At 37.7% G+C, this 27,606-nt stretch overlaps 1 protein-coding gene across 7 annotated transcripts; it reads left to right on the forward strand.

The window, feature by feature from the left end:
* The first annotated feature begins 326 nt into the window (after nt 1-326).
* Nucleotides 327-24,771, forward strand: BUB1B (BUB1 mitotic checkpoint serine/threonine kinase B). 7 transcript variants are annotated; one of them, XM_085307337.1, is made up of 25 exons: nt 327-425; nt 749-907; nt 1,203-1,365; nt 2,294-2,353; nt 2,645-2,789; nt 3,550-3,746; nt 3,849-4,027; nt 4,141-4,334; nt 6,254-6,348; nt 8,357-8,583; nt 8,844-8,965; nt 10,090-10,187; nt 10,449-10,501; nt 10,953-11,063; nt 11,272-11,356; nt 11,761-11,863; nt 12,653-12,939; nt 13,856-14,046; nt 16,134-16,280; nt 16,455-16,567; nt 16,848-17,009; nt 17,744-17,886; nt 19,404-19,575; nt 19,847-19,953; nt 24,217-24,771. In XM_085307337.1, the coding sequence occupies exons 3-25, from the start codon at nt 1,223-1,225 to the stop codon at nt 24,404-24,406; spliced, it is 3,324 nt and encodes a 1,107-aa protein (XP_085163463.1). In that variant the 5' UTR covers nt 327-425; nt 749-907; nt 1,203-1,222; the 3' UTR covers nt 24,407-24,771. The 7 variants fall into 7 exon arrangements, with proteins under 7 accessions (XP_085163463.1, XP_085163469.1, XP_085163465.1 ...); XM_085307343.1 differs by having other exon boundaries at nt 8,859-8,965; XM_085307339.1 differs by having other exon boundaries at nt 329-425; nt 798-907.
* Nucleotides 24,772-27,606: the final 2,835 nt, after the last annotated feature.

Here is a 27,606-nt window from a genome sequence, read left to right on the forward strand (position 1 = left end):
TTTGGTGACTATGAAAGTTTCATAACTCACACATGCCTTCAAGAGACTCTTGAGTACGGATGTGCTGTATGCAAAGGCAAAGTTTCCAGAGAAAGTCCGATTTCAGGCTGGAACACGCCGCAGGAGAGAGGGTGCGGCGCTGGGCAGCCTCCCCCCACTTCGGGCGCACCTCGCGGCCCACGGCAGGCGCCGCCAGCGCACAGGCCAGCGGCGTGAGCCGCCGGACGGAAACTACACCTCCCATCATGCACCAGTCCGGCAGCGCCGGCCTGGGACGCAACCAATCGGCAGGGGGTGCTGAGCACATTGGCCAATGAGGAGGAAACTGGCGACTGTTGAAGTTTGAATTTCGAAGGTGGCTGAGGTACGGTTGTGGCTCTCGGCCGTTGCGRCGTTATCGTGTTCTCCTCGGACTGCTGCGTTGTGTGAGTGCGGGGCCGGGCCGGGCCGAGCCGAGCCGGGCCGGGCCGGGCGGTACCGCCGCACTTGGGTGGATGTGGATGAGGGTTTTGACGGGGCAGCACGGGCTGAAGGACACCTAACTCTTCCCTCTGGTCCTGGCCGCTGCCGGGAGGGCGCGGGACCCCGCATCCCTGCGTGGAGGAAAAGGGGCGGGATGGGGTGCATCCTGGGGAAAGGCTGCCACGCTCGACCCTGAGATGCGAGAGTGCTTTTCTGCAAAGCACTYTGGAGCCGACTGGCAAACAGCCTTTTTTCCTTCTCTCTCGTGTCTCTTCATCCCCTCCAGCCGCAGCCTGGCTGCAGGAAGAGAAGGGTCGAGTCTCCTGTGCTGCTAGCTTCCTTTGGCAGGTGAAGATCCAGGAGTCCTGGCCTGGCTTACAGTGCTGCTGAGCCTCCTCTCGGCAAGAGATCACCACCGAACCGCCTCAGCGAGGAGAGGTGGAAGGTGGGTGGAGAGGGAAACGCCTGACTGTGGCGCAGCTTTTCTTGCTAAGATCATCTGTCTGGGATTCTTGACAGTAGAAAGGTTCTTAGCCCTTGTTTCCTATGTTTTCCATGAATGGGGATCAAGCAGCTGATTTCCTCTAGAAGTTGAGGCCTAAATGATTGCTTAAGGCTCCACAGGAAGTGTGAGATGGATCAGCTAATTACACTCAGATCTGTTGGGTTTCAAGTTAGTACCCTACTTACTAAATTGTACTGAATTGTGTATTTTCTCTATTGTTTCTTCATTAACACAGAGTTTAAGGGAGAGTTCGTCATGTCGCAAGAGTGGAATGATGAGTGGGAGCTGAGCAAAGAAAATGTGCAGCCTCTCAGGCAGGGACGTGTCATGTCCACCTTGCAGGAAGCCCTGGCTCAGCAGGAGACTTCCATCCACACTGCTGTTCAACTCAAAAAACAGTGAGCAATGTTTKGATATCTTTCACCCTTCCTGCCTTCAATTTTCCTATACCTCCTTTATCTCAGCTAATCTCATGAGCATAAACAAAAGAGAATTGAAGAGCAAGAATTTTTCTAACTGATGTCTATGTTGGCATTGCACTACAAATATTTAAGACTAATTGCTGTGTGTGCTGTACAGAGAGAATGCTAATGCCATGGATAATTCTATTTGTAGGTTAGTAGCGGAGCGTTTAAACTGCAAACGCTAAGGAGACTTTGTTATCTCATTAAGATAAATGATGTTACAGGGAGGAGGGTAGGGGTTTTGTTTTGTTTTAATATCCCAGTGGTAATCTGTCAATGAAAACTATTGAAAGGGAGAACAGTCTTTCATGCAGTAATCTGTTGAAACAGGTTATTTCTCCAGAAATAAATACTTCCTACAATTGTGATGTCTGAGGGAGAAGCTGTCATGTTGCAAGGATGGAATGATGTATGGGAGTTGAATGAAGAGACAAGATGGTGACTGTCACTGTGGCCACTTAATGTCTTCACTGTGTTCTCCAGTGCAGTTCTGTAACTGTCTGATCAAGCATTTTCCATTATCCTGTGTAATCTGCTCTCCTCCTTGACTTAAAGGATGTTTCATGGAAAAATGAAACTCTTCTTTGCAATCTTTCCATTTGCTAATAACTCTTCAAAGTATGCTTTGGAAAGGTTGTGCCGATGTCTCTTTGTTCTTGTAAAATATTTGTAAGTAATTTTTCTAGCACTTTCATTCTGAAAAAGAGTACAAATGTTTTGGGGATTTTTTTTTTGATTCTATATGATAAACTAACTTTTTTTTTTGTGGACCTACAAAGTAGTATGAGTGGAGGTCTCTAAATAGCAGGAGACACTTCTATGTTTTATAAATGTCTATTCATTGGATAATATCTTTTTCTAGAGAATTTGAGTCAGAAATCCGGTTTTACTCTGGAGATGATCCACTGGATGTCTGGGATCGGTAAGCTTTTTATTTCAGAAGAATGAATGAATGGAAAAGTTAGATCTGTATCACTAAAATGTTAGATTTCCTCATAAAAACTCGAAGAAAGTTATTCTAATTTAATACTAAATTTGTTAAAGGAGCAATTCTATAACAAACTTTGGGGAGAGTAATCCGTAGTGCCTGTTTCAGTACTCTGCTTTTTTTTTGTGTGTGTGTGTGTGTGTGTGTGTCTTCTGACATTACACAGAAACAGAGGACACACATTTTATTCAGAACTGACTTCCTATGGTTATATTCCATCTCTAGGTATATCAAGTGGACAGAGCAAACATTCCCCCAAGGTGGAAAGGAGAGCAATCTCTCAGCAGTATTGGAAAGAGCTGTGAAAACACTCAATGAACAGAAGAGATACTACAAAGATCCCCGCTATCTTAATCTCTGGCTGAAATTTGTGAGTGTTCTGTGAATATTTGAGTGCTGCTTTTTCTTGATACTTTTGGATATCATTTGCACATAGCTAAGCTGAATTTCTTAAAAACAGAGTCAAAGAACATACTTTACCACTAGTGTAATATTAGAAGCATCTCTCTGCAAACATGTTATCTACTCTTCAGTTCTATTTCTCACTTTTAATAGAATCTTTGGATGTTTTTCAGAATTGTTCAGTTCAGACAGCTACAAACTTAAGTTTTCTATTGCAAAACTAAGTTGAGAGTATTCTGGTCTTACCTGTCTGCTCTACTATTTTTTCTTGTTTGTTTGATTGTTCTCTTTTCTTAAATAATCAGTTTTCTCTAGGTTTAGCTTTCTTGGCTGATTTACCAGTTTCTATATTGATTGTAAATACATGGTACTTACCTAAAGATAAAGTAACTATTCTCACAAACACTAATATGCCATACTTCAGTCATGGAATTATCTCAGATAAAGTTCTAAGGAATGACTGACTCTGAATATGTAGCCTGGAATTAAGGGGGTGGTTATAATATTGTCAAATACGTGCAGTTAGAAGTCTTTATTGTTCTTCCCCTGTTGAATTTCTCTCCTTATGTATYGTGATATGATTCAGGAACAGTTTTAGAGACAGAACATATGATTGTAAGACSTATGTTTAAATAAATAGTGGTCATGCAGAAGCATCAAAAAGCAGGTGTTGACTTGGAATCCTTTTGTAGTTCAATGCAATTGTAAACATATTTTGAATATTTCAGGGGAATTGTTGTAATGAGCCCTTGGATCTGTACAGTTATCTATATAGCCAGGAAATTGGCACAACATTGGCACTACTCTATATCACATGGGCAGAAGAACTTGAGGCTAGAGGAAGCTTTAAGAAAGCAGACTTAATATTCCAGGAAGGCTTTCAGCGTAGGGCTGAGCCTCTGGACAAGCTCCAGTCCCATCACAGGTAAGCTTCCCTCTAAAGGGAGGAACTTGGACTATTTTCAAGTGCTTCAGTGGATWCCTGGTACGGAGAAGTTTTAGGCTGACTTTTGCAATGTTTTTGCAGGCAGTTTCAGGCTCGTGTTTCTCGGCAGACACTACTCGGGCTTGAGGAAGCTGCTGATGAAAAAGGCCTGGATCTTCTGGGAGCTGCAGAACCACAGAGAAGCTCATTGGCTGATCTAAAAGGCAGAGGAAAGAAGAAAGTGATAGCTCCAGTTAGTCGTGTGGGAGATGCACTTAAAGGTATGTTTAGTTGCTGAAACCACGTGTTCTTGGAAGAATAACACACTTCTGTGAAATTTACACCTGAATGTGTTAGGTTAAAGATTAATTTGTATAATTCTCCTTGCTTATAGCCACAAACCGAAACAGAAGCTTACAGAATCCAACTTCTCAGCAGCTTTCCAATAGTCTRTGTTTTGCTGTGTTTGATGAAAATTCAGCTTCTGAACCTGGGATTCCTGTACTTGCACCTCAGCCATGGGCAGCACTTCCAGCTCCAAAGGCTAAGGAGAATGAATTAAGTGCAGGACCTTGGAACTCAGGCAGGGTAAGGAATCTCAAGATGGGCTGATTTAAAAAAGAGGAAGGTGGGTGTAAATCTGATTTCTGTTAATTTCCTGGGAAAATGTCACCCCCCCCTTCTTTCCAGGGTTTGTGTTATTGCAAACTGTAGAACTTCTTAGTTTCTTCCTGAAGTCTGCCTGTGTGTAAGTTAGTCAAATTAAACAAACAGACCTTGCTAGCGTAGGTTTTAGAATTTCTTGATTTAAGAAGCTGCAGAACTTCTAATTCTTGCTAACTAGAGAGATCCATTGAGTTGTCTTGCCAACCTGTTTGGACAGCAGGAAAGGACAATAAGAGGAAAYGCACCCTGGCCAAAAAAGGGAGAGAAGGTAGACATCAGTTAYTTCTATGAGCAATGAGAACAAGAGTTAAATTGATATCATACAACACAACCTGAAGGAAGAACTTGTTATCCATGTTCTTACGAAAATGAGGTGTGTGCAATGTTCTTCAAATCTCTTTTGAAGAGCTCATGAGGGAAGAATCACTCCAGAAAAGAGCTCAAAGGAATTGAAAACTGTGTCAGTGGAATAGCTGTCTTAGTAACATAGGGCAACTTGCAGGTAGATGAAAATAACCATGTTAGAAGGTTTTTAACTGTTCAATCTGATGCTGGAGGCATGAAAAGGAGAAGCTGTGCTAAAGGTTTTTAAATCATTCTTTAGAGAAATGATCTAAGACAGTATTTGAAATAAACTGAAGCCTATGAAATCAAGTTTAGTTTACAGGCGCTTAGATAATCCCCAGTGTTCCTCTGTTTGCAGGATAGACAGGAAAAATGTAAACTAATCAGAAGATTAAAAATTTGAGACTTACCACTATAGAAGTCTGACACTTAAAAACTAAGGGGAAATGGGCAAAGGACTAAAATTCATGGCTAAAGCTAAAGAAGAATTGCTTCCAGATGACAAGCAACCTAAGTGAATGGAACAGATTACAGTAAATCACAGTTTGAATTTCACTGAGAAGAATGAGCAGGAAGAATTGTGGAGTCTGTTTTAGTTGCTTTTTTTTTTTTTTTTTTTTTTTTTTTTTTTTTTTTTTTTTTTTTTTTTTATACTCATGATTTTTTTTTGTTAGATGTCTTTTTAAAAATATATATGTAAGTTGCAACTTAGTTGACTCTTAATTCTCTTTCACTCAAGTGTGGTGCTCATTCTGGCTTGCATTACACAAAATAACTTTTTGGGAAAACTTTATGATATATTAAAAGCTACACAAAGTTAAGAAGTTTGCTGCTGCCGGAATGAAGATGGCTAAGTTGTATGAAAGACAGTGGAAAAGACAAGTGTCTTCACTACGCATGTTTTTCTGCCTGAGAACTTTAGAGAATTTCAGATAAGCAGATGAAAATCGAATGTTGGCAAACTAACTTCCATCAGTCCTCTTTCTATTAAAGAATATTAAAGAATTGGGACAAACAACCTCTTTTTTTTTTTTTTTTTTTTTTTTTTTTTTTTNTTTTTTTTTTTTTTTTTTTTTTTTTTTTTTTTTTTTTTTTTTTTTTTTTTTTAAGATAGTTTTGTAGAAACGTATCATTTTTTAACCTTTCTAGAAAGCATGAGGAACAACTGGAATGCCTTGCCTTGTCAGTATTCCCTCAGAGTAACAAAGAAGCTAGATCCTGTTGAGGACATGGAGGTAGGGGGGTTATATGTTTTGCTTTTGTAGGTGCTAGTGTCCAGCTGAAGATGTGTATCTGGTTAAGGTATTGGAAAGGAATTAGTCTTGTGAATCAGCCATGGGGAAAGTGTGTGTGTGTATGCATACTTTTTCTTTTAAGAAGGAAAACTAGCAGAGCCAAGGACTAGGAAAATRGAGATTCAGAAAATAAAGGAATATAGATTTTTTTTTTTTAAAAAAACCAAATATTAAGCTGCTAACATCGACTTTCTTTTTCAGCGTCCTCGCAGTAGCGCAAATTCTGGTATGGAAGTGCCCTGTGCATTGCCCAACTTCACCCCATATGTGGAAGAGTCAGCTCAGCAACAAGTAATGTGAGTCTTCACCTTAATTTGAAATGGGAWTATGTACTTGAAATTTTCAAAGCTGCTTCACAGTCTTCTGACACTTTTGACTGAGTATTCAAACCTTTATCTATACCAAGATTTAAAATTTAAACCTGGGAATTATCAGTATTTTAGCTGTACAGCAGAGGTTTCAAAGGAGGATTCATAGGGACATGGGAAATATTTGACTCTCAGTTCCCACTATGACAGTGTATATCATGTCTGTACRTGGTATATAGTTTAAATAGTTACTGGTGTAACTTGGTATATTTGCACAAAACCATAGTTAAATCTCTTAGGATACTGTTTGCTGTGAAAGCAGTCCCAAACTGATACAGGCTTATTGCTGTATCCCTCTATTTTGGGAACTCTGATTCTATATGGCATTTTATTCTGAAACAAGCTATCAAAGTTTCCATGACAACAATGTTGCTTAGGTTATGGAGGAGTATGCTATTTTCCTTACACTACYGTCCTCTTTGTACAGTACTCACTGAAATGCTCATAAATCCCAGGAGATGAGCTTGCTCCATTTTCTTACGGAAGAAAGAAAATGCATTGTTTTGGAAAGCTGCTTACCCTTTTCTGGTAGCTAAAGATGGCTGTAGTAAACATGATTCTTTCTAATAGATGAATAAAAAAGAATGTTTGATATTACAGTTTCAATATGATATGATGGATAGTGATTTGACAGATTGCTTCTTTGATTTTGAATGTATAATCAAAATGCAGAGAGGTAGCTAACAGTATATGTTTTTTTTCCCATGGGTTTTGTGTGTTGCATGTGGACTGCAGAGTAGCTCTGACCAAAGGCATACTGTAGTTTTAGAATATGTAAAATATTAAGACTATTTCTTGCTCCTAGAAGTCAGTAATAACATATAATTAGATCTCTGGACATGCTGGTCTCTTGTAAGGAYTAAATTTTTGTTTAAAAGGCAGCCTCTTTACACAGGGCAAAAGGAATGGGTTGGAGTTGATCATCATATTTTAAACATGAATTTTCTAAATCAGCTGTAGTTAGCTTAAGCAGAGAGTTTGCATGTAGTTTAACACTGTATAGTTGAAAGAGTTTAAAAGCAGATCTTTTTGCCTTTGAGTCCATTTCCTCATGATGCAGCAGTCAACTAGACGGAAAGAGGCGTGTTGACATGGTGTAAAGATGTTGTAAATCATGTTTTCAAGTCTTATCCAGAGGCTTGAGTAGAAGGACCCCATAGTGACCAAGCTAATTAACCCCTTCCCTCCCACCCTTCCGAAAGGGAAGGGGAGGACACTTAAATCCTACTGTTAGTATCTTTTGTGCCTTGGTCTCTGAACTGGTCTTAGGGTTGTGAGTCCATTTAAATGTGAAACATTGTTAAGAAAACTCTGTTAAGTTTTTTTTTTTTTTTTTTTTTTTTTTTTAATGACTTGAATTCACCGTAGTTTGGGTGATTAGTTAAACACTTCTCATTGCAGATCAACAACTGACTTACTGAGATAYGGAGAACTGAGAAATCCGTTTGTCATTCTGTATGCAGAATTTTTCCTTGAGCAGGCTCTACTTCTATTGCCTCTTATATTTCTTTTTTMGTCTCAAATGCCAAGCCCAATCTAGTTCAAGGTCTTTCATTTTTAAGTTCTGTTAATTCTTATGGTAAACTCTGTTTTGGAAGATGATTGGGGACTTCTCACCTGTGCATTCCCACAGATCACTGGAGCTACAGTGAAAATAATTCCTACTCCAGAATGCAAAGAAATAGAGTATCATAAAAATTTTATTTTCTTTTGACTGGGGCTTATTATCACTTTTTCTGGTTTATACGGTTATGAGTTRGTGTTTTTCTTTCTGTGCAGTCATTCCATTTTTCTTGTTTTGTTTGTCTATCGATTGATCAGAATGTCTTTTAGGSTGTTCTGCAGCTAGTTTCTGGAGTTAGCTCTTTTCTCACCAATACTGGCTTTTCTTTGACAGTGAAGTTCATAAATCCCAAATATTAACCCCTTTCTTCAGGACGCCTTGCAAAATTGAACCCAGCATAAGCCATGTTTTAAGTGCTCGCAAACCTGAGAAAGAAGAGGATCCGCTACAGCGAGTGCAAAACCATCAGCAGGATACTCGGGAAAAGAAAGAGATGGTGATGTATTGCAAAGATAAAGTTTACGCTGGAGTGGAAGAATTTTCTTTCGAAGAGATTCGAGCTGAAATCTACAGAAAGCAAGCAAAAAAGAAAACAGAAGGTATGCCTCAAAGTGGGATGACTTAAGGCTTCCTGAGGTAAAATCATAAAACTGTACTTCTAGTTTTYATTGGTATACCAATTTCTTCCTGCAGTTTCTGTCCTACTGGAATAGTTATTTTAGCCACTCTGAGGTGCAGAGGAAGCTGGACATCATAGTCTAGGGAACAGGGAAAGAACACTAGAGGTTTAAGCTGCCTTTACGAAGTATTTAGTCTTTAGCCACACCTTGCATCTGAAATATGCATGGTGTTTTACCAGCCTCTCATCCTTTAGAGGAGATGCAGGCCATAGCACAGAAAAAAGAAGAGATGCAAAGGAAAATTGAGGAGCTGGAGAAGAAACTGAAGAAGGATAACAAGCAGCAACAATCACATGAACAGGTACTGACCTCTTCATTTATCTACTCTCCTACAAATAGCTACTACTTTAAGGGAAAGCGCTAGTGAAAGAATATTTAGTAAGTTTCTTGGCTGGTGCTTCTTTCTTTCTTGCTCAAGGTTGCTTCAGTCAATTGTACACACACATTGGAAGTGCCACCCAGTAAATGAAAGTTCAAAGAAATACTGCCCAGCATGTGATTTCACTGCAGGGATGTAAAATCAAGAACTTTGATTTTGTAGTGTAATACTTGTGAAATTATTTAGGAATTGGGCAAGATAAATTATGATAAGGTATAAACTTTTAAATGATTTAATAAAGGTCTACTGTGYGCTTAAGGGTAAATGATTCTTTCTTAAACTCTAGTCACCAGTTGTTTCCTTCTATCTAGAAAAYTTGGTAATCCAAATGAGTAAAAGGGGTGGCAAAGCAATATATCTGTTTCTTGCTTCCAGAACTTACAAACAGTAATACACTTACCAGGCATTAGATCTCTTTTTATGTGCAGAAAGAGACCCTTCTAGTTCTACTTAACTACTGAGCATATCTACTTTGCTCTATTGTTGTTAAGTATTGTTTAACTAGTTGGAAAAATGCCAATATTGCTGTTGACACACAAAAATAAACCCCAGTTTTTATGTGGATTGCAAATCACAAATTAAATTTAAATTATTTTAAAGCTTTTTTTTGTTCCTGACAGTATCGCTTGAGCTAATGTTCTTCTCTCCGCCCTTTCCAAAAGATTGTATTAGTAATAGGTTTGTTTTAAATGATGAAATGCAAAACATTCTGAATTTGATGCAAGTTGTGTAACTGCTTACAGACATCTTTAATAGATGCCATAGTTATTAAAAATAAAAATACCAAATGAAAGCTATACATATTTGTAAAGAGTAAAATCTGTGTGTAGTAGGAGTTTGTTTACTTTACTAACCAGAGAGAGGTGTGTGTTTTTTTTTTTTTTTTTTTTTGCAAGGAAATTAAGTATTAATAATCTGGTTAAGACACTTACTAATCCATCGAGGCTTTTATGATCTATACAGGGTTATCATAGTATTTTTAGAACCTTTTAGCATGGCTTGTGATTTCGTCAATGTGGAATCAAAATATGCCCTTGTTCTTACAGCCAGCAGAGACAAGAGAGTCTTCGCCACCTTTGGGACTGCAAGGAGTTGCTTTATTCAGTGCAACAGTGCTTGGAGAGAAACTGCCTCACTTGCAAAGGTAGTATAGATTTTTCTTTGCAGGCAATGAGAAATTTTGTGGGGATAACTAGTTATAGGTAGCATGAATCATTAACAGAAAACCTGCTTCTGTATAAGGAAAGAGTATCCTTAGGCTCAGCCTGTAACTAGAATCTGAAATCTTCAAAGAATTAGTTTCTCACAGCTAATATAGGACAGCTAGGCTTGCTTTTTAGTAAGTCTACTTATGTATTACACACCTTCACAAAGCATAAGAAACAAGTTTGTATCTTGTTCACAGTGAATCCCAACTGTCAGAAGATACTCAACTACATAAATCAGCTTGTTCCAAAAGTAAGTATTACTTAAATTTGCACTATTTAGGAGACGGTTGTACAGAAGGAAAACATTCTTTTGGATGAATAGCAAAACCCTACAACAAAATAAAAAACAAAGCTTGGATGCGTTAGAAGAATGAAAATAATGCCCTAATGTCAAGTGCCTGAGAATCTGAGGCACTTGAAGMGATCTGTTGTTATTCGCAGAAACTTTCAATCAGAAGAACTATTTTTTAATAGTTGAAGAGCTTTCTTCATTATCATATATGCAGTTTTACTAAAATATTTTTTTAAAAATCAAACTACTCTGATACTATCTTTAGTGGGGATTTTTTTTGGAGGATTTGATAGCAGTCTGCAACTGAAAGCTGTATTAATTTGCTGCCTTCTAAATTCTGTTGTTGGAAAGGGTGCTTGCTGAAGAAATTTTATTTTTGATCTCAGTTGACTAGTGTGTCTATTGACAGAGGTTATCCAGTCTCCAGATGTATGCCCAGATATACAAGAAGAGAGTGTGTTTTTAGACTCTGAGGATGAACAGGAAGACCAGAGGGCTGAAGCCAGCCATAGTAAGAAAGGTACAGATTTTATGTTGTTCTTTGACAACACAAAACCAAGTTGTGTTGTTGTTTTSTTTTGAGCACTCTTCCTGCCTGTAAAATTCTTTATGTAACAWCCTGCTGGGAGTGGTACTTTTAATGCGACGTATTAAATGTTTTAAGAAGTTTAGATACGCTATTGTGGAAAAACTGTTGATATAATACTCCTCTTGTTTTTCTCTTATAGATGTAACTCTCCTTCATCCACTGGATCCTGCTACGTTTTTCTCCATATTTGATGAATCATCTACATCAGCAAACCAGAATATAAGGTTGAATTATTRAAGACCTAGATTTGGAGGGGAGGGAAAAACTGAAGTACCAGCCACTTTCTCCAACAACTAAATTTGCCTTTTGTGTGGGTGTGGGTGGTTGATGGATATGTGGATTGTTTGTTTGGGTTTGGTTTGGATTTGGTTTGTTTTTTTATCTTATTATACTACTTGGGAGAGTATAAGGCCAGGAAACATTTTCCTATTGTTCCTAGATCTTTTCACAAACTACTTAGGGTGCTATATAAATTTTATTCATTCTGGAGAGCAGTATGTATTACAATTTTCTGGGTTTACRAAGTGATTCAGATTGAAGTGGCCAGCAAACTTAAATTCTTGAGATAAATCTCTGAAGATCAGAAGCTGTGCTAGTAAGTATTTAACACAACATAACTTTATCTTAGTTGTTCTACAGATCATATACAGAAAAGCGCCCGGCACCCTCTTGCTATTCGTAAATCTTCAGATTGTATCACTGCAAAGGAAAACGTACCATCAGAAGCTTGCGTAAGGAAATGATTTACCCTATAGCAGATCTTCTGACAAGGAGAAGCCAACATAGAATGTCCCACTGTTGAGCTGAGTGAGATTGTCTGAACTGACAAGTCATTGATATGACATAAGTGTCCTGAGCTTGTCTGGCATGACAATGCTTGAACTGGGCGATACTAAGATTACACTGGAAATTTTATGGTTTTACTAGGCCTTAAGGTGGCCAATACAGAGATGGTGGTAGAGAGCCTTTAAAATCTTAAGCAAGAGACTAGTGGTCAGGTTTCCTTGCTCTACAACTATTTAAAAATGTTTGYGTGAGGAACAGTCATCTACTGCATCCTTTTCTTGCTATGCATCTGAACAAGCATCTCATCCCTCTGAAAGGTGGTAGGATGAAAGAAGGGGGAGAGAGAAATGCTCTTTGTAATGGGTAGATGAGGCATTACTRTGGGACTGGCATGACTAAAGGAAAAAATGACCTGGAAGTTAAGAGGGATAAAGATGGTGGAAAATTAACACTGCGTACAGGAGACAATTATGCCAGTTTAAAAATTCAGTGACTAAATTATGTTGTAAATGAAAGTAAAACACCAATTACCATGATGCATCTAGTAATGCTTATATGACAATTTTATTATATATGCTTTTTTATGTGGCAGGAAACTGAAAATATGAAGGGCATCTTGACAGAACTTATGAATATGACAACAGGAAGGGGGGGGGGATGGAGGAGACAGCTTTTTAGTAAAAAYAATTTGTAAAATCTACAGACTTCTTGTTTTCTTTTCCTATTTGTTGCAGGATGAGCTGAATGGAATTGAACCTCTGACTGAAGATGCAATTGTGACAGGCTCTTACAAGAACAAAACATTTTGTGCTAATCCAGAAGACACCTGTGATTTTGTTAGGGCTGCCCACTTGGCATCAACTCCCTTTCATGGTGTGGTAGCTCAGAGAATCCCAGCTCCTGCTTATTCAGAGAGTGCCCTGAAGGAAGACTGTCCAGAACCCAAGAGCACTCCTCTGAATCAGCAAATCCCTGTTTGTGAGGGAACATATAATGAAGCTATTTGTGCTAAGAAACTGAGGTAATTATAGCAAAGCATCTTCTGTCCTTCTCCTGTGTGTCTTTAGTTGTAATTTTACTATTCCATTTCTGAAGAAACAGATTTTCTTTTAAATTAACACCACCATTTCTCTAACTTGGAGTCCATTTTGCCTTGAGCAGCTTTAAGAACTAAAAGAGTAATAACACATTCATTTGACTTTTCACTGTTGATACTGCAGTACTTAACTCTGTTCTCCTTATGAATTTCTTTGCAAATCATTTTTGGCAGAAACACATTCTCTTTCTAACCATAGAGATTGAAAGTAGAATTACTGGTTTCTTTTGTACTTGAATGTTTCTCTAGTTGTTTAARTAAAAGGGATCTGATTATTCTGATTTAGATCTCTTGGAGAGAAAAACGCTGACAAACAACCAACTTTTTCTTTACAATGGTAAGAAAAAGCTGTGGATTGTATCACGTCTTAATTTAGAACTGAGTTTCATTTGCTAGCTGTTAATAGGTAAACATGTACACCAAGCTGAAGGTGTGTGTTTGTTTGGCAAGCTCCCTGGGAAGCCATGACAATTATAATTTGGAAGGAAGAGCAAAAGTAATTTTGGTTTTGCATAGCTTTAAAAGCATTTRTGCTTCCTTAATAGCAGGACAGGTGTGAATTTTGGTAACTAAGACTAATAAATGTTCGGTATCTTAATTATGACTGTAATAGCAGAAAAGATAAGATAAAATCATCTGTAGACAAAATGAGTGTGAACAATCATCAGAGGTAAGGTGATGCTCCAATGTAAGTGTCCAATTTATCAAAAAAAAAGATGGGAAAGGATGTCCTTTTTCAAAGAAGTCTATGGATGCATGGTATACTTTCATAGTCACTTGTTAGCATTATCGAGACATTGCATTTTCTGGAAGTTTGAATAGTTGATGATTTTATTTACAGTCCGATCATGGAGGCAAGTCAGGAAGATACTCGCTCGTCAGGTTCTTCCGTCTCCCCAGGATCTTCTCTTTCCTCTGTTACACAAATATCCACTATTAAATATCTGCATATACCTGAGAAACTGGAACTCGCTCAGAGCCTGCCGGCTGAAATGGTTACTGATTCTGGAGGTATCTGTGAAAGCACTACTGGTTAGTACTGAAATTGAATTTCACTCACAACAAATAACTTGCAACTACAATTAAATTATGACCTTTTCTGTATATCCTACATTCTCTACTCTTTTTGTATATTTTCTGTTGCTTTGTGACTTGTGGAGTGTTTTAGTCCCATCATACCCATTCAGCTGAGGTGTATAGTGTATATTAAGGTATTACAGCAAGGTATGTGTAGGAGTAACAAGATGAAATTCAGAAATAGAGAACTTGAACTGGATGGCAGGAAGAATATATTTAAGACAGGTTTGTTCTGTTTTAGTTTTTTCTTTCATAATCATCTTATTGTGGATTCTGATGTGTCAATAAATGCCACGTGAAAAAACACAATTTTGAATCTAATAACTAATAACTTCTATAGCTTTGGTTTTAAACTCGCAGTCTGTTTCACATAAACTACTGTGCTTCTCTGCAGTATTCYTTCTTTTATAAAAAAACAATATTCGTATTTATAAGGTTGACTTAATTTCTCTCTTCTTCTGGACAAAGACTTTCTCTCTGTTATAAATCTTTATATTACAGTTAAAGGCTTCTTGTGAGCATTTGTTTTAAAATTGGTCCTCTAGAACTATGTATTTTAACGACATTTTAAGGAACCTTTGCTGCCTCTGATTTCAGTTTATGGTGTTTTAATTAGAATTGTATATCTAAAACGTCTCAGCGTATATAATTCAGGGAACAACACGACATTGTGTGGCTGCAGACTACAAGATCCAAGATGATCTCACTAGTATTTTATAATGAAGTATGCTTGGGACCTGGGACAAAAGTGCAATCAGGAAAAGAATACTGTCAACATAGGCTTATCCAGAATATTTCAACTATGATTAAATTTTTTTTATCATATGCACTAATCTTTGCAGCAAGTGAAGGTTATGCTTAGAAAAAGGCATTTATTTAGATGTTTCAAGGATACTGTTTGCTAAAACTCTTAATTGTCCTCATTGCTCACCTCTGATCTCTCTTGAAGTGCAGTTCTGAAACTGGACATAGTAATTCTGCTGAATACTTCTTAACACTGGGTAAAGCAGAACTATTACTTCAGATGTCTGTCAGTGTACTTCTATTAAATATCCCAGTACATTTCACATTTTGTGATGGTGAAACAACAGAGYACTCATTTAGTCTACAATATTTCCTGGATCTACTTCCACAGAATTACTTTGTAGCCACTCTCCAACTTTTCTGCAATATTTTTCAAGTAAATGTATATTATATTTATATATAAGTATATATTCATATATTATATTAGGTTGTGATACTGTTTCTTATCTTTGTACTGTGAAAGACTGTTAATCAAACTGTCTGGAAGAGGAAGTTGGCAGAAGCTACCTACTTACGTTGTATTTTAGTCTGCCTAAGTCTTGGAGGCCTGTACTTTCAGGCTATCTTGGGTCTCACAAAGATGAAGTTATCTGTTCAATGATTTCCTCCCTGTCCTATTATGCAGGAGAACAAACCCAGACCTAYATCTAGTTTTCCTATATATCTTCTAAGAGGTGAAACCCTTTAACTTCATATTGCTGCAATGACCAGCAGAGTCAGAGCCCAAATTTGTGGGGTTTTATTTTTATCTATTTATTTATTCATATATACATACATATCTTACTGTATTCAAAAGTTTAATTTCAACCAAACCCTTCAGTTAATCATAAACTGATCATTTAATCTGGAAATAAATCAAAAATAGAATTGTTAATTTTTAAAATTGAGACTAGATTTAGCTTGTGACTAAGCAGAGGTACTGTATCTTATCTAATTCATAGTTTTGTCTGTTCTGTGAAAAATAGTTCTGCAAGAGTTCTCATAGAATAAGTGGTGAGACCTCAAGATGAGATACTCCAGGATAGTCTTAAAGATACGTGTTTTCACTTTATGGGATGAGAAACTATTGCGAAGAGATTAACAGACTTGCTGAGAAGTAATACAGAAAATCAATATGTGAATAAAATCCAGCTAAATGTTTGCAATATCCATGTCACTTTTTTTCATTGGATATGATCATTTSACAGAGAACATCAGCATCTAGATTGAGTTCATCTTTTTGATGCTTGTCTTCCTAGGTGCTGACATAACTCAGTTTTTGGGGAGTGATGAACAGCGAAAGAAGCTCTTAGATCCTATGCCAGAATCATTGACTGCTTCTTCAGACTTTCATTTGGAGAATGGATCTCTGCCTGTGATGGTCTTTGAGAAAGAATTTGAACTAGGTAAGTATTCCAGACTTTCTAGAGTGTAAGGGATCTCTTGATGCTCTAAATTGGTTTGGAGCATATCATACTCAGTCTTCTGACAAACTTTTTGCTGGGAGCTGAGGAGTAACTTCAATAGTCTGAGCACATACATTTGCTGTAACACGTTGTAATTGTAAACTTTTGTAACAGGAAATGAAACTTACTGTATCAAACGAGAATATTGGACCAACAAAGAGTACAAGATGTTTTTTGCTGTTCCAGCTAACTTTCCCCAGCTGGATGCAAAGGGATTTGCAATAAAGGTAACATGACGTTGTTTATACATGAAACGTAAAATGTTAAATTTTCATCAACCGTTTTCCATCAGCCATTTTAGCCTACGATACAGTAAATTTGGTGTTAATTTCTTAATTTTGGGCATGAATTGAGCTATTCAAAAAACTTTCTAATTCTCAATATAAATGAAGAGTTTTTGAGTGTGGAAAATGTGTTCCACAGTAAAATGGCAAAAGAAAAAAGAATATGAAAATGAACATTTTTTGCTTTATTCCAAAAATAAATGTTCTTCGTACTTTCTTGTAGGTATATTCTCAGCCTGTGCCTTGGGATTTTTATATCACAGTTCAATTACAGGAGCGTCTGAATATTGATTTTGACCAAAGCTTCAGTGAGAACTGCAACTGTTTCTTGTATCAAGATGGCTGTGCTATTCTACATAGGGATATAAATCGCTTCACACTTGGGGTCAGTACAAATGGCAAAAGTACAGTTGTAGAAGACATGAACTCTTTCATAGGTGCCAATAATAAGTTTTGCTAGTCATTCCTGGAGATGGTTTCACATGTTTAATCCTGTAGTCTAGATCCCCTGTTTTTTGTTTAACCTAAATGCATATTAGGACTGTTTATTATAGCCTTAGATGGTCTCAGAGAAGCACATAAACCAGCCCTAACAAATCCATTTTTCACTCTTTGTTTATTCATGACAATGATAAATGACATGAGCAAGAACCGCATGCTGTTCCACAACAGAGTTTGCATCTAAAACTTAATTGCTTCTCTCGGCATCTTCTAGACTTCCAGTCTACCATGACATCGCATAAAGTCACAGCATTCAGCACCTCATTGAAGGATTTGTTTAAAGTCTGGCAAACGCATTTCTGAATTGTTGCATAGGGAGGATATAAATTAAATAGTAATTTCAGTCTTCTGACTGAAGTTCTGTTTCTTCCTCCTGGCTGTTGGGTGTTCATGTGTGGAATTCTTTTTCCCCTCTCTCCTCTACCCCTGAATAGTAGCATCCTCTAGGAGCTCATGGTTGTTTTAATTATGGTTGGTAGGGTAACCATGGGGAAAATCTGAATATACTGAATTTAAGGTAAGACTCTGTACAACTGACCAGAAAAAAAGTGAGCTGTAAATAATCCATTTTATTTGAGGTAGAATGGTATATAGATATGTTTTGTTCTCTATTTTCAGGATGTTATTCGTGGCTGTAAAGCCATCACAGAGGAAGTTATCATATTTGTTGTTTACAATCTTCTGGGTGTGGTAGAGAAGCTCCACAAAGCAGAGATCATCCATGGAGACTTGAATCCAGAGGTATTCTTTCTGGGAGACAGGTTAGTCTCTTTGTATAAGTATGGGAGGACATTTTATACTCAAGTTTCAGATGCAGCTCTTGTGCTTTTGTAACTTCTCTCTTTTGGTCAAGGGCCTGATATTGTAGTTCATGTTCTTTGGATCAGAGATGTGGCTAGGCTGTGATATATTCTGAAAGCAGTGAAAACATTTTGCTTGGGAATCTTTTTCTTTTCTGTAAAAAAGTATATTATATAATGCTGATGTAAAATGTGTGTTACGTTAAACAAAGAAATTTGAAAACACTAGCAAATGTATTGGACAGCTAACTAGATACTAGTAACTTGCTTTTAGTCTTAAATATCTGAAAAATAAGAGGTTAGAAGATTTGAAGGGCAAATGAGAGTGCCTGCATATTCCAGTTACTAAATAGATGGCTTGCCTTCCCACTACAGTTCAGCTTATAACTTGATGAATAGATCCAGGTTTTTTAAGCTCTTCTCCAAACTATGTTAATGAAGTCACATATTCTTCAGAATATTAGTCTATGAACTAAGTATTGGATGATATTAGCTTTGGAATGTCTAATAATCTAGCATCAGATACACTTCCATTAGAAGAAATTCAGTGAAGTTATTTTTAGTCTTCAAGGACATGTCCAAAGATTGACTTTAAACTTACTTTTAACCTACAGTCATCTAAGAAATGTGAATCTAGCTTGATGGCCAGAGGATTAGAGGTCTACTGTTTGGTTTTCTTGTGGCAAATGCAAACCCAACTTTGGGTGTCAAAAATTTAGTATAGTGAATTCCCTCCACTCCCACTTTGTCTTTTCCCTTGGATAGCAGAAACAATCCTAGGACAAATCCTTAGTATAAATAAATGAGGTCAAAGTACAAAGCAGACTTATCGCACAGAGGTACTGTAGGAAGAATCCTGAGCTGTTTATATWGTTGGCTTTGCAGTATGTTCTGTCATCCATCCAAATGCTCTTCTTTTCCTGCCACCCCGTCTTTGYGGTTCTCCCTAATATGTAGAATAGGGAAGGTTTAGTACAGTTTTATGAAGCTTAATTCTTTTATGGATAAAGTATTCTGAGATCTTTGGTGGGGGGCAAGGGGAGAGTAAGGTAAACACAACTCTATTTTCACAGAATCACAGAATCAGTAAGGTTGGAAGGGACCTCTGGAGGTCATCTAGTCCAACCTCCCAAAAATGTCCTGGTGCTGGTTCCACTGGGGCTGAACACAAGACCTCCAATGTGTAAAGCAGATGTGATAACCACTACCCTATCCCTCTACTATTCTACCAGCTGTGTTTTTGGTGATTGACAGATGTCAAAACAATATTATCTTTAACCCTTTATTTCCCATAGCCGCCTCTAAGCTTCAGTCTGCCCCTTGGCTCCCCTTATATCTAGGTGAAGTTGTTTTAGTAGCAGTTCTTAAGCTAACCATCAGAGGGGAGCATTGACATAGCTTAGACTCCTCTTCACTACTCAGTTCAAAAACAAAAAGTTAGTGGCTTGTCTTACCCATTATTTGTTTTCTTTACACAGGATCTGTGATCCATTTGCTAATAATGAGATGACTAGTGCTCTGAAGATAGTGGATTTCTCTCATAGTCTAGATCTGAGACTGCAGTCAGGAGTAAGTTTGTCCGACAGCTTTCCAATAGCTCAGACACCTTATGGACAACAGCTCCTGACAAAAAGTTCTTTTCCTTATCAGGTGAGTCTATATTTAGCTAGATATCTTAGCTTTTCATCTAACTACWCATTTTGCATTTGAGACGACTAGCAGCATTGTTCTTGATTTGCTGTGTTTCCATGACTGCTGTACTTACTTAGGAACTTATAACAAGACCAAAATCTTCCTTTTTGCACTCTTTTTCTTTAGTAGCTTTCTGGAAGATTTTGATGCAAACACCAATGTATGAAATTTATACTGGACTGCAGAAATCAACAGAAGTTCAACTTTCTGATGTTTATTGTGGTTGCAGGTAGACTTGGTTGGCATTGCAGATATAGTCCATTTGATGCTATTTGGGGATCATGTCCAGGTCTATCAGGAGAATTTCACCTGGAAAATCAGGCAAAATATGTCCAAGTAAGTCCTTTTTCAGAGGGTGCTGAAGGGAAGGGTGTGGGAAGGAACAAGATTCTTCTAACTTCCTTCATTTTCTTTACACTAGTACTATCTTCAAAGCTTAAAGCACAGAATTTACGCCCTTGGCAAAAACACCACTGTAATCTGTGGAGGATTACAAGGAGCAAGTCCAGTAACTTCAAAAGTTATAGTACTTAGTACTATACTTTGAGTACTCTGTACTCAAACACTGAGTACTGTAACACATTAAATACCATACAAAACTAAGTACTGTAATTAACATACTCAAACRTGTTCTGTGTGCTATGTTTGAGACTGTTCTATGCTGAATGAGCCTTACAGAGCAGTTAAGATGAATTTCGGATATTTTTCTTTCATTTTAGACCAGACTGCCTTTGTCTMTCTTTTGACTTGATAGTTCAAGCTTGGAGAAGCTTTATATGTGCGTGGTTGGTGAGAAAGAAATTATGAGAACATGTTGCTTTAAATCTGGAGATTCTTTGGACTTTTTGCTCTTTTGTTCTAGGCTTTATTACAGCGCTAGTAAGACACTGATGCCAGGCTTAACTGTTGCAGAAACAGTATAATTTATTTWATTATTAATATAACTTGTGCATATAGGTTTTAAGCTGCATGGGCAACTACTGTTTTTTGGATGTGGTRTTAGTCCTCAGTTACTGCTTTCTACTACAGCTGTCTTCTAGCCACATGTTTTGGCTACAAGACTACTCTGCGTTCATCTACCCTTTGTTCTTAAAGCAGATACCTGTTAGTCTCATCAGTCACACCTTGCAGAGTTTTTCTGCCTTAGCTCTCAAGTAGAGTTTGTATCATAAGCAGAGTGCTCTGGAATATCCTTATGGAAAGCTATCTGCATTCAGGATCATGGTATATTAGCTACATTCAGTGTGTGGATATAGTTCTCTATAACCATTATTAAAGAGAATGTGCTACCAGTATGGGAATTGTCCAGTTACCTAGCAACCCAAATTGCTTATGCCTCTCATGTTTGTTGTATTCAACCTTGGGGGTAGAGGTGGGGGGACCCAAAACTTATCTTCCTGAGTTGTACATGAGTGGARATGATTTTTCTTTACTTTGCATGTTTGATACCAATATTTACAAGGTTCTAACAGGCTTTTACTGAGTACTCATTATGTATTGTATACCATACCCTGAAGCTTTTTATTCTTCAGATCAACTTATTGGCTGCAAAGAAAAAATCGTTAAGGGTCCTTCTTTCCTAATGAGAAGGATACCACTAATTTATAGTATATAGTATTTATAGATAAGTATATCTATACTTATTGGCRGTAAATATGTATCTTACTGCCTTAGTTTTAGAAATACTAAAAAGCAATTAATGGCTAAATCATCAATGCAGACTGGCTTTTACTCTGTACTGACAGATATACTCTTGTTCTTGAGCTAAGGAGATCTGACCTGCTCTGAAAAACAGGGCTATACATTCATTTTTATCAGGACATGTCCATTTTTTTTCCAGTACTCTGTTGGGATAACTTACTAGAAAGTGTTGCTATCTGTGTGGGGTTTTTTTGAGTTTTTGTTTGCCTTATTTTTATTTTACCAGAGAAGAAACTGACTTGCAGCAGATGAAGCCAAACAAGGGCTTAGTTGGAGAACAAGTATAGTGTTAGGGACGGATCAGGGTGTAGGTATGAAAGAAAAATAACCACAACTCTCTGAATAACTGGAGCAGGAAGAGCTGAGTAGCAGAGGTTTTGAGTTCAGAAGGATAGGGCTGACCGTTATGGGAGGAGAGGTCAGTTGGAAAGGAATTTGAGTCAAGGTTGGTGACAGTGTTYAAGGAAAAAGATTCTGTTTCTGCAAGGAGGTAAAATTTAGGAGGAGATTTGGGTAGGATTGAGGATGAGAGTTGTGAAGTGGATAGAAACTTTGGAGGAGGAGGGGTCAGGTGGTCCCAGAACACTGGGGACTGGAAGTGGGGTGCAATGGATCATCTCTCGGTTGGGTACATCTGTTTATGTCTCAGAGTTGGAAGTGCAAATACAAGCAAGGGATTTCTATTTTCCATCTTTTTTTTCTACCTTACTGCTGAGAATGCGATTTGTCATTACTGATCTTCTACACTTATTTTTCAATATTGGGAATTCCAGAAAACTTTAATATAGGTGCTCTGATTATGCATGTTATACCGAAGTGTGACATCAGTCTCATAAAATGGATATTTCATTTTGCAGGAATAAAGAATTTGCACTGAATCTGTTGTCTTTGCCAAAAGTCGTGCATTAAGACTTAGCTCTTCCAGTATGCTTGGCTCTTATTAACTTACTCTTTCTCTAGCKCATTTGAAGCTTTCAGTATGTTCTGAAGTAATGTCTGGCAAACAGGTTTCCTGCTGCAGGGAACCTTCATCCTCCAGAAGGGGCAACACAGTTKAAGCATTTCCCTGGGAGAAGAGTCAGTTGATAAATTTTGGTTAATCTGGAGCTTTATCCTTTGAGTGYAACCAAGCGTGGCAGGACCTGTAAGTCCTGTGAAGACCAAGGACATTTTGGTGTGGCTTTTAGTGATTCTACTCTTCTTTTCTAATGATCTTATAGAACTTTTAGCAGATAGGGCAGAATTAACAAGCAATTTGAAAAGTCTGAGGATTATGTTGACAGGATTACTTTCTYGGAAGAATGTTCTGAGAATTTAGAGAGTGAGAAATATAAAGAAGGCAGCTTTCATGTAAGCACCTTACATGAATGCAGGAGCCTTGACCTCATTACCTTAGAAAAGGGCTTAAAAGAGTTTAAAATAGTTTTAATAAACATTAAATATTTAAACTTAAATATAGTGGCCCTACCAGATATTCTACTAATCTTAATAGCAATCCAACAAAGTACAAGAGCAATGAGATAAAACATGAATGTTGCCATCTAGGGCACATGGAATACCACARAGCAGAACCCCCTTGAAAAGCAACAGAACTAATGCAAAACATTTAACACTTTTTAAGGCTCTGGAAAGGTAGAGTGTGAGTTTCAGTCAGACKTCTTTGCTCATCTTTCAGTGCTGAAGGTTGACTTCAATCTGTTTTTAAGGGCAGGGTGTTCTAGCATGTTTTTATTGTTAGAAAATGGACTTACAGATTTTTTTTCAGTTCCAGAGGTGTCTTTTAGTGTTCCTGTTTTCACCACTCTGTTTTAGGAAACTCCATCTGTGCAGGCAGCTGTAAGTTGGCATGTAGAATTTTTAGAACTATTTTAGTCACTGATAACTTTTTAGACATCCTTAACAACATGAAAACTTCTCTGCTGTACTTCTTACTTGACTAGGTCTGTGAAACAAATAGCCTGAAGTCTCACATGTTTTCTGTTGTGCTCTGTATGACTACTATTTTAGAAAATGTAAGAGTTACTTGTGTAACAGTACAAGCCAGGTCTCTTCTGAGACCATGGCTGCTGTTTTGCCAGCCACCTACATTGACTTTTCAACAAATTGAAAAGCCTGTGCTTTGGGTAACTCCTACCGTGATTGTAAAAAGCTCTTCAGTAATCTGAAGCACCATAGTCTATGGACTTCAGTGCAAGACTGCAGAATAAAGGGTTAGCTGTAAAAMCATTTTTCTGGAATTTAATAAGCCATTTAACCTTTTTGTTCATGTTATTTGGGTATATCTTTGAGACAKGGTGTTTATTGCTCTTGATTGTCTTTGAAGTGTTGTCTACAGGAGACACTGATGCATGAGGGGGGAAAAAAGGGGACAGTCAGACTGGCTGGCTGTAAGCTACTTGTTTTTCATATTTTTTCATGTCTTTTCTTTCATATCAGCCTGTGAACTACTCAGCTTGCAAATAGCGGTACTTCAAGATTTATATCAAACTTTTTTTTTTTTTTTTTTTTTTTGTGAAATAAATCTGCCAACTTGTTGGTTCAAAACAAAAACTTAGATGAGTTACTAAGATGAGTTACTAAAAACCTCTTTTCTAGTACCTGACCACTGTTGTCCTTCACATTGAGCCAAGAGGCAACAGTGCAGCCATAGTGTTTTTGATAGACCTGTGAAACTGACTGTCTAGTTGCTACACAGAAGACTACTGGAGAAAGAAGAGTGTGTGCTTATATGTTTCAGCAAAACCACTCTTACTTTTCCTTCACAGTCATTCACACGAATGCAAATACTGCTTTAGACCAAGTCTTCCAAGGGCGTTGAGAGATGAATATAAACAAAGGTCTTAACAGACATGTACTGTATGCTGTACTGTTTCATTGAAAACAATTGTTTGTTTTTAGGATTGCTGGCAGTGATTTCTGGAGTAAACTTTTTGGGAGAATTTTGAATGCAGATGGTAAGTCCACAGTGCCTCTGCTCAGAGAGCTAAGAGAGGAAATAAGTGACATGTTTGACAGCCGTTTCCAAGAACGTCTCTGTGAATCCTTAGCAGCACTGGGAGAAACTTTCTTCTTGGAGAACTTCCTCTGACTTCATAAAGGACGCATCTGCAAATCTGTTTTGTATTATATAGGGGAATTTGTTGTTAACTTATTTACAAATGTAAGCATGAACAATGATGGTAGCTCTTTCTACAGTATGGGACCTGCTGAAGGACACTTATATTGTTGTATCAGTGCATAGATAGCTTCCTACACCTGCTACGTGAACTAGTCTGTGTCAGAGGCTTGCTACAGAAAACTGACTGTTGTAACTACCTGCCTTCCTTTTTTTGTATAGCTCCTTAATGTTTAATACCTAGTTCATACTGCAGTATTTGAAGTCTGTCCTATGTATAGTTGGTTTATAGTACTGCTTTTAATTATTGTTTAAATAAAGTTGTGTTTTGATAGCAACTCTGAAGTCATCTGACAGTGTTCTTTAACAAGGCAAAAGACTTGATTAGTGTCTACAGTGGAGTGTTTCTGCCTGATTGGGAATTCTTTGTGACTGCTAGAAGCAAAACCTCTCATTTGGTAGCAGCTTTCATAACTCTGCAAGACTTTCTGGACACAGTTTAAACACAACTTGATTTTTTTCTACTTGGAATACATGCTCATAGATTGTCATAGGAAAACTAGATGAAGTCATGCTGAAAAAGATGCATACTTAATGGTTTTGCTTCTAAAAGCTAACATGTTTTGTTTACTCCCTTGGGTGCTAGAGTTACTRACTGGATTAAGCATTTAAGAATTTACAAGATCCAAAACAAAGATGCGATCTACCTTAAGTGTAGAGGAATTTGAAGACTCGTGATTGATTTCTTCACAGCATCTGATGTATGAATGTGAGAGAAGAAGACAGCATCGTGTGTAATTCTTCCTGTAAAACTAAATTGACTTTAAAATTTCTTTTTTTGCATTTGGTCAAATTCTCTGGTCATAGTAGTTCTCTTAATTCTCCTTTGTCTTTGTGTTACGTAACTCCAAATTCTACTCCCAATCATAATTCCAGATTTTAACTTGTTACAAGTCACCCTCTCCTTTCCTGCTCTTTCTGCATAATAATCCTAGTGCTTTGACTTGTGCGCTTGTTCTCCCAGGAGCCTAATACTTGCTTTATAGTCTCCTCATGAAGGTTACATCCTCTTGTAATTCAGAAACTTGGCTAAATGCACTCATAGACATGCTTTAATATTTCCTAGTGTATACTGCTGATGAAGAAATTTTGGCCAGTAATGCCTCAAATACTGCTTTCCATAATACAAGTAATCAAGTAACCATTTATTGAGCAAGTAGATGAAATAACGGTGTGGGTGGTTTTCTATTTTTGTTCCCCCTTCCTTCCCCTCCCCCCCCGGGCCCCCATCCCCTCCCCAGCCAGAGGGTCTGGAGCAAGGTCACTGGTAGGGCAGCTGGGAGCTATGCACTGGGTTAAATGCTGTCAGCTCTAGCAGAAGGACTTACATGTTTGTTTGCAAAATGGATTTCAAACCATCTTTCCATGGTCTTGAACTTATTTTTAGACAAAGCCTGGGGGCTCTTGCYCATTGTCGTCTCATTTTCAGCCTTTTCAGGTTTATATCCTGCAATACTCTTGTGGGTGTTTTCTTGCTAATCTACCTGGCCTTCAGAGCAAGGTATCTGGTCATCCTAAGGACTTTTCTGAAAAAGACAGCTGTCTAGATAGCGCAGAAGGACAGTCGCTTCACCTCATTTGTAAACCTGAAGTAAGAATGTCCTTATTCAGACTGTTCTCAAAAGCTTCCTCTGAATGCACAGATAAGAGCTCTTAGTTGAAATTTAGTAAAGGAAATTTGCTTCTCAAATCTCGACTTATTTGCCTTTATGAAACCTACTTTAAGGCTGAAAGCCTCTGTAATTACTGCTCGTTGACCTGGCTTCTGTTGTCTTCCTGAGGAAAAAGCATGCTAGCAATTTTTCATCTAATAAGACTATGCTGAATCAGTTGTCTGAGAGAATGCCTCCTTACTCTGCCTGTATATCCCAGATAACATGAGTACCTCTATCACAATTAGCAAATTATTGAAACTGCTCTCTTCCCCAGTGCTGTAAAGGAGAAACATTTTAGTATGGTGTTAAAGACTTCTGTTGAGGGGGGGGGAGATTGCAGCCACATTCCTCTTCTGCTTCTTGTTCCTATGTACTTGGTTAGAATGCTGCAGTTCTTCCACTCACACCAGGCTCTGCCCTATGCTTTGAGCTGATAGACCTGCTTTTCCATATCAGTGCAAACTTTCTGAGACATCCTTGCTGTATATCTGCAATTGTTTTAGGGAACAAAACCTTTATACAATCATTATTCATTATATTCCTTTGACTGACTGACTTTAGTATGGTCTTATTCATATAATAAACAGTATGTAAAATTTGGACTACCTTCAGTTCTATCATTGTATTAGTGCTAAACTACTTAGAACTTACAGGCTCTGGACGTCAGACATGTTTTCCTCTACCATTTGTGGCACGTCTCTTCATCTCACTAAAGCACTTGCTAAAGCTTTCTCTGCAAATATTAGGCCTGTTTGGATCTCCAGGCATCTCTTGAGCATGGCTGGTCTCCTCCTTCATGACTGTCCTATTTGGATCTACAGTATCTTGGCCTATGATGCCCATGAGTGTCTCTTACACAACAATTCAAGAAGTGACTAGGAATAACCCAGCCAAAGCCAGAGGCAGACAGTTTGTTACCTACAAAACACTGCTTCATTCCTACTAATGCTAATTAATAATAGACTTCAGACCTGATTTGAGAGTAAATATGTTTGACCATTTTCAGTAAAAATAACTTTCATGCTTGAATACTCTTTTTACAGTCTGTCTTAACTAGAAAGCAATACCATTGGCATCTGAATAGAAAGGTGGCGAGYTATTATATGGGAAATACTATACACTTGAAATCTAATACAACTATTCTACTTGTTTTGCCTTTAGTTCTACTCTTATATCATCTAATTTGAAAAACTCAAGCCCTAATTAAAAAAAAAAAAAAGAAAGGCTACCTTGCTTATGTAAATTGCTCTAAAAGTTTTCAGCAGAATGTTTTCTTGGCTTGTGTTATATCCAMCAGCTCTACAGGTTGTCTGATACTTACAAATGTGAATATTAGTTGAATTAAAATGCCTAGTGAATTTGGCAAATACATGCTTAAATTTCAGAATTGAAAGACATCTTTTTTTTTGGTAAATGTGTGAGRTGAGGAACAGAACTGTAAAAGTAGATGTACTATTT

Source organism: Rhea americana, unplaced genomic scaffold, assembly GCF_003343005.1.
Source record: "Rhea americana isolate MKP2758 unplaced genomic scaffold, rheAme1 scaffold_257, whole genome shotgun sequence".
NCBI lineage: Eukaryota > Metazoa > Chordata > Aves > Rheiformes > Rheidae > Rhea > Rhea americana.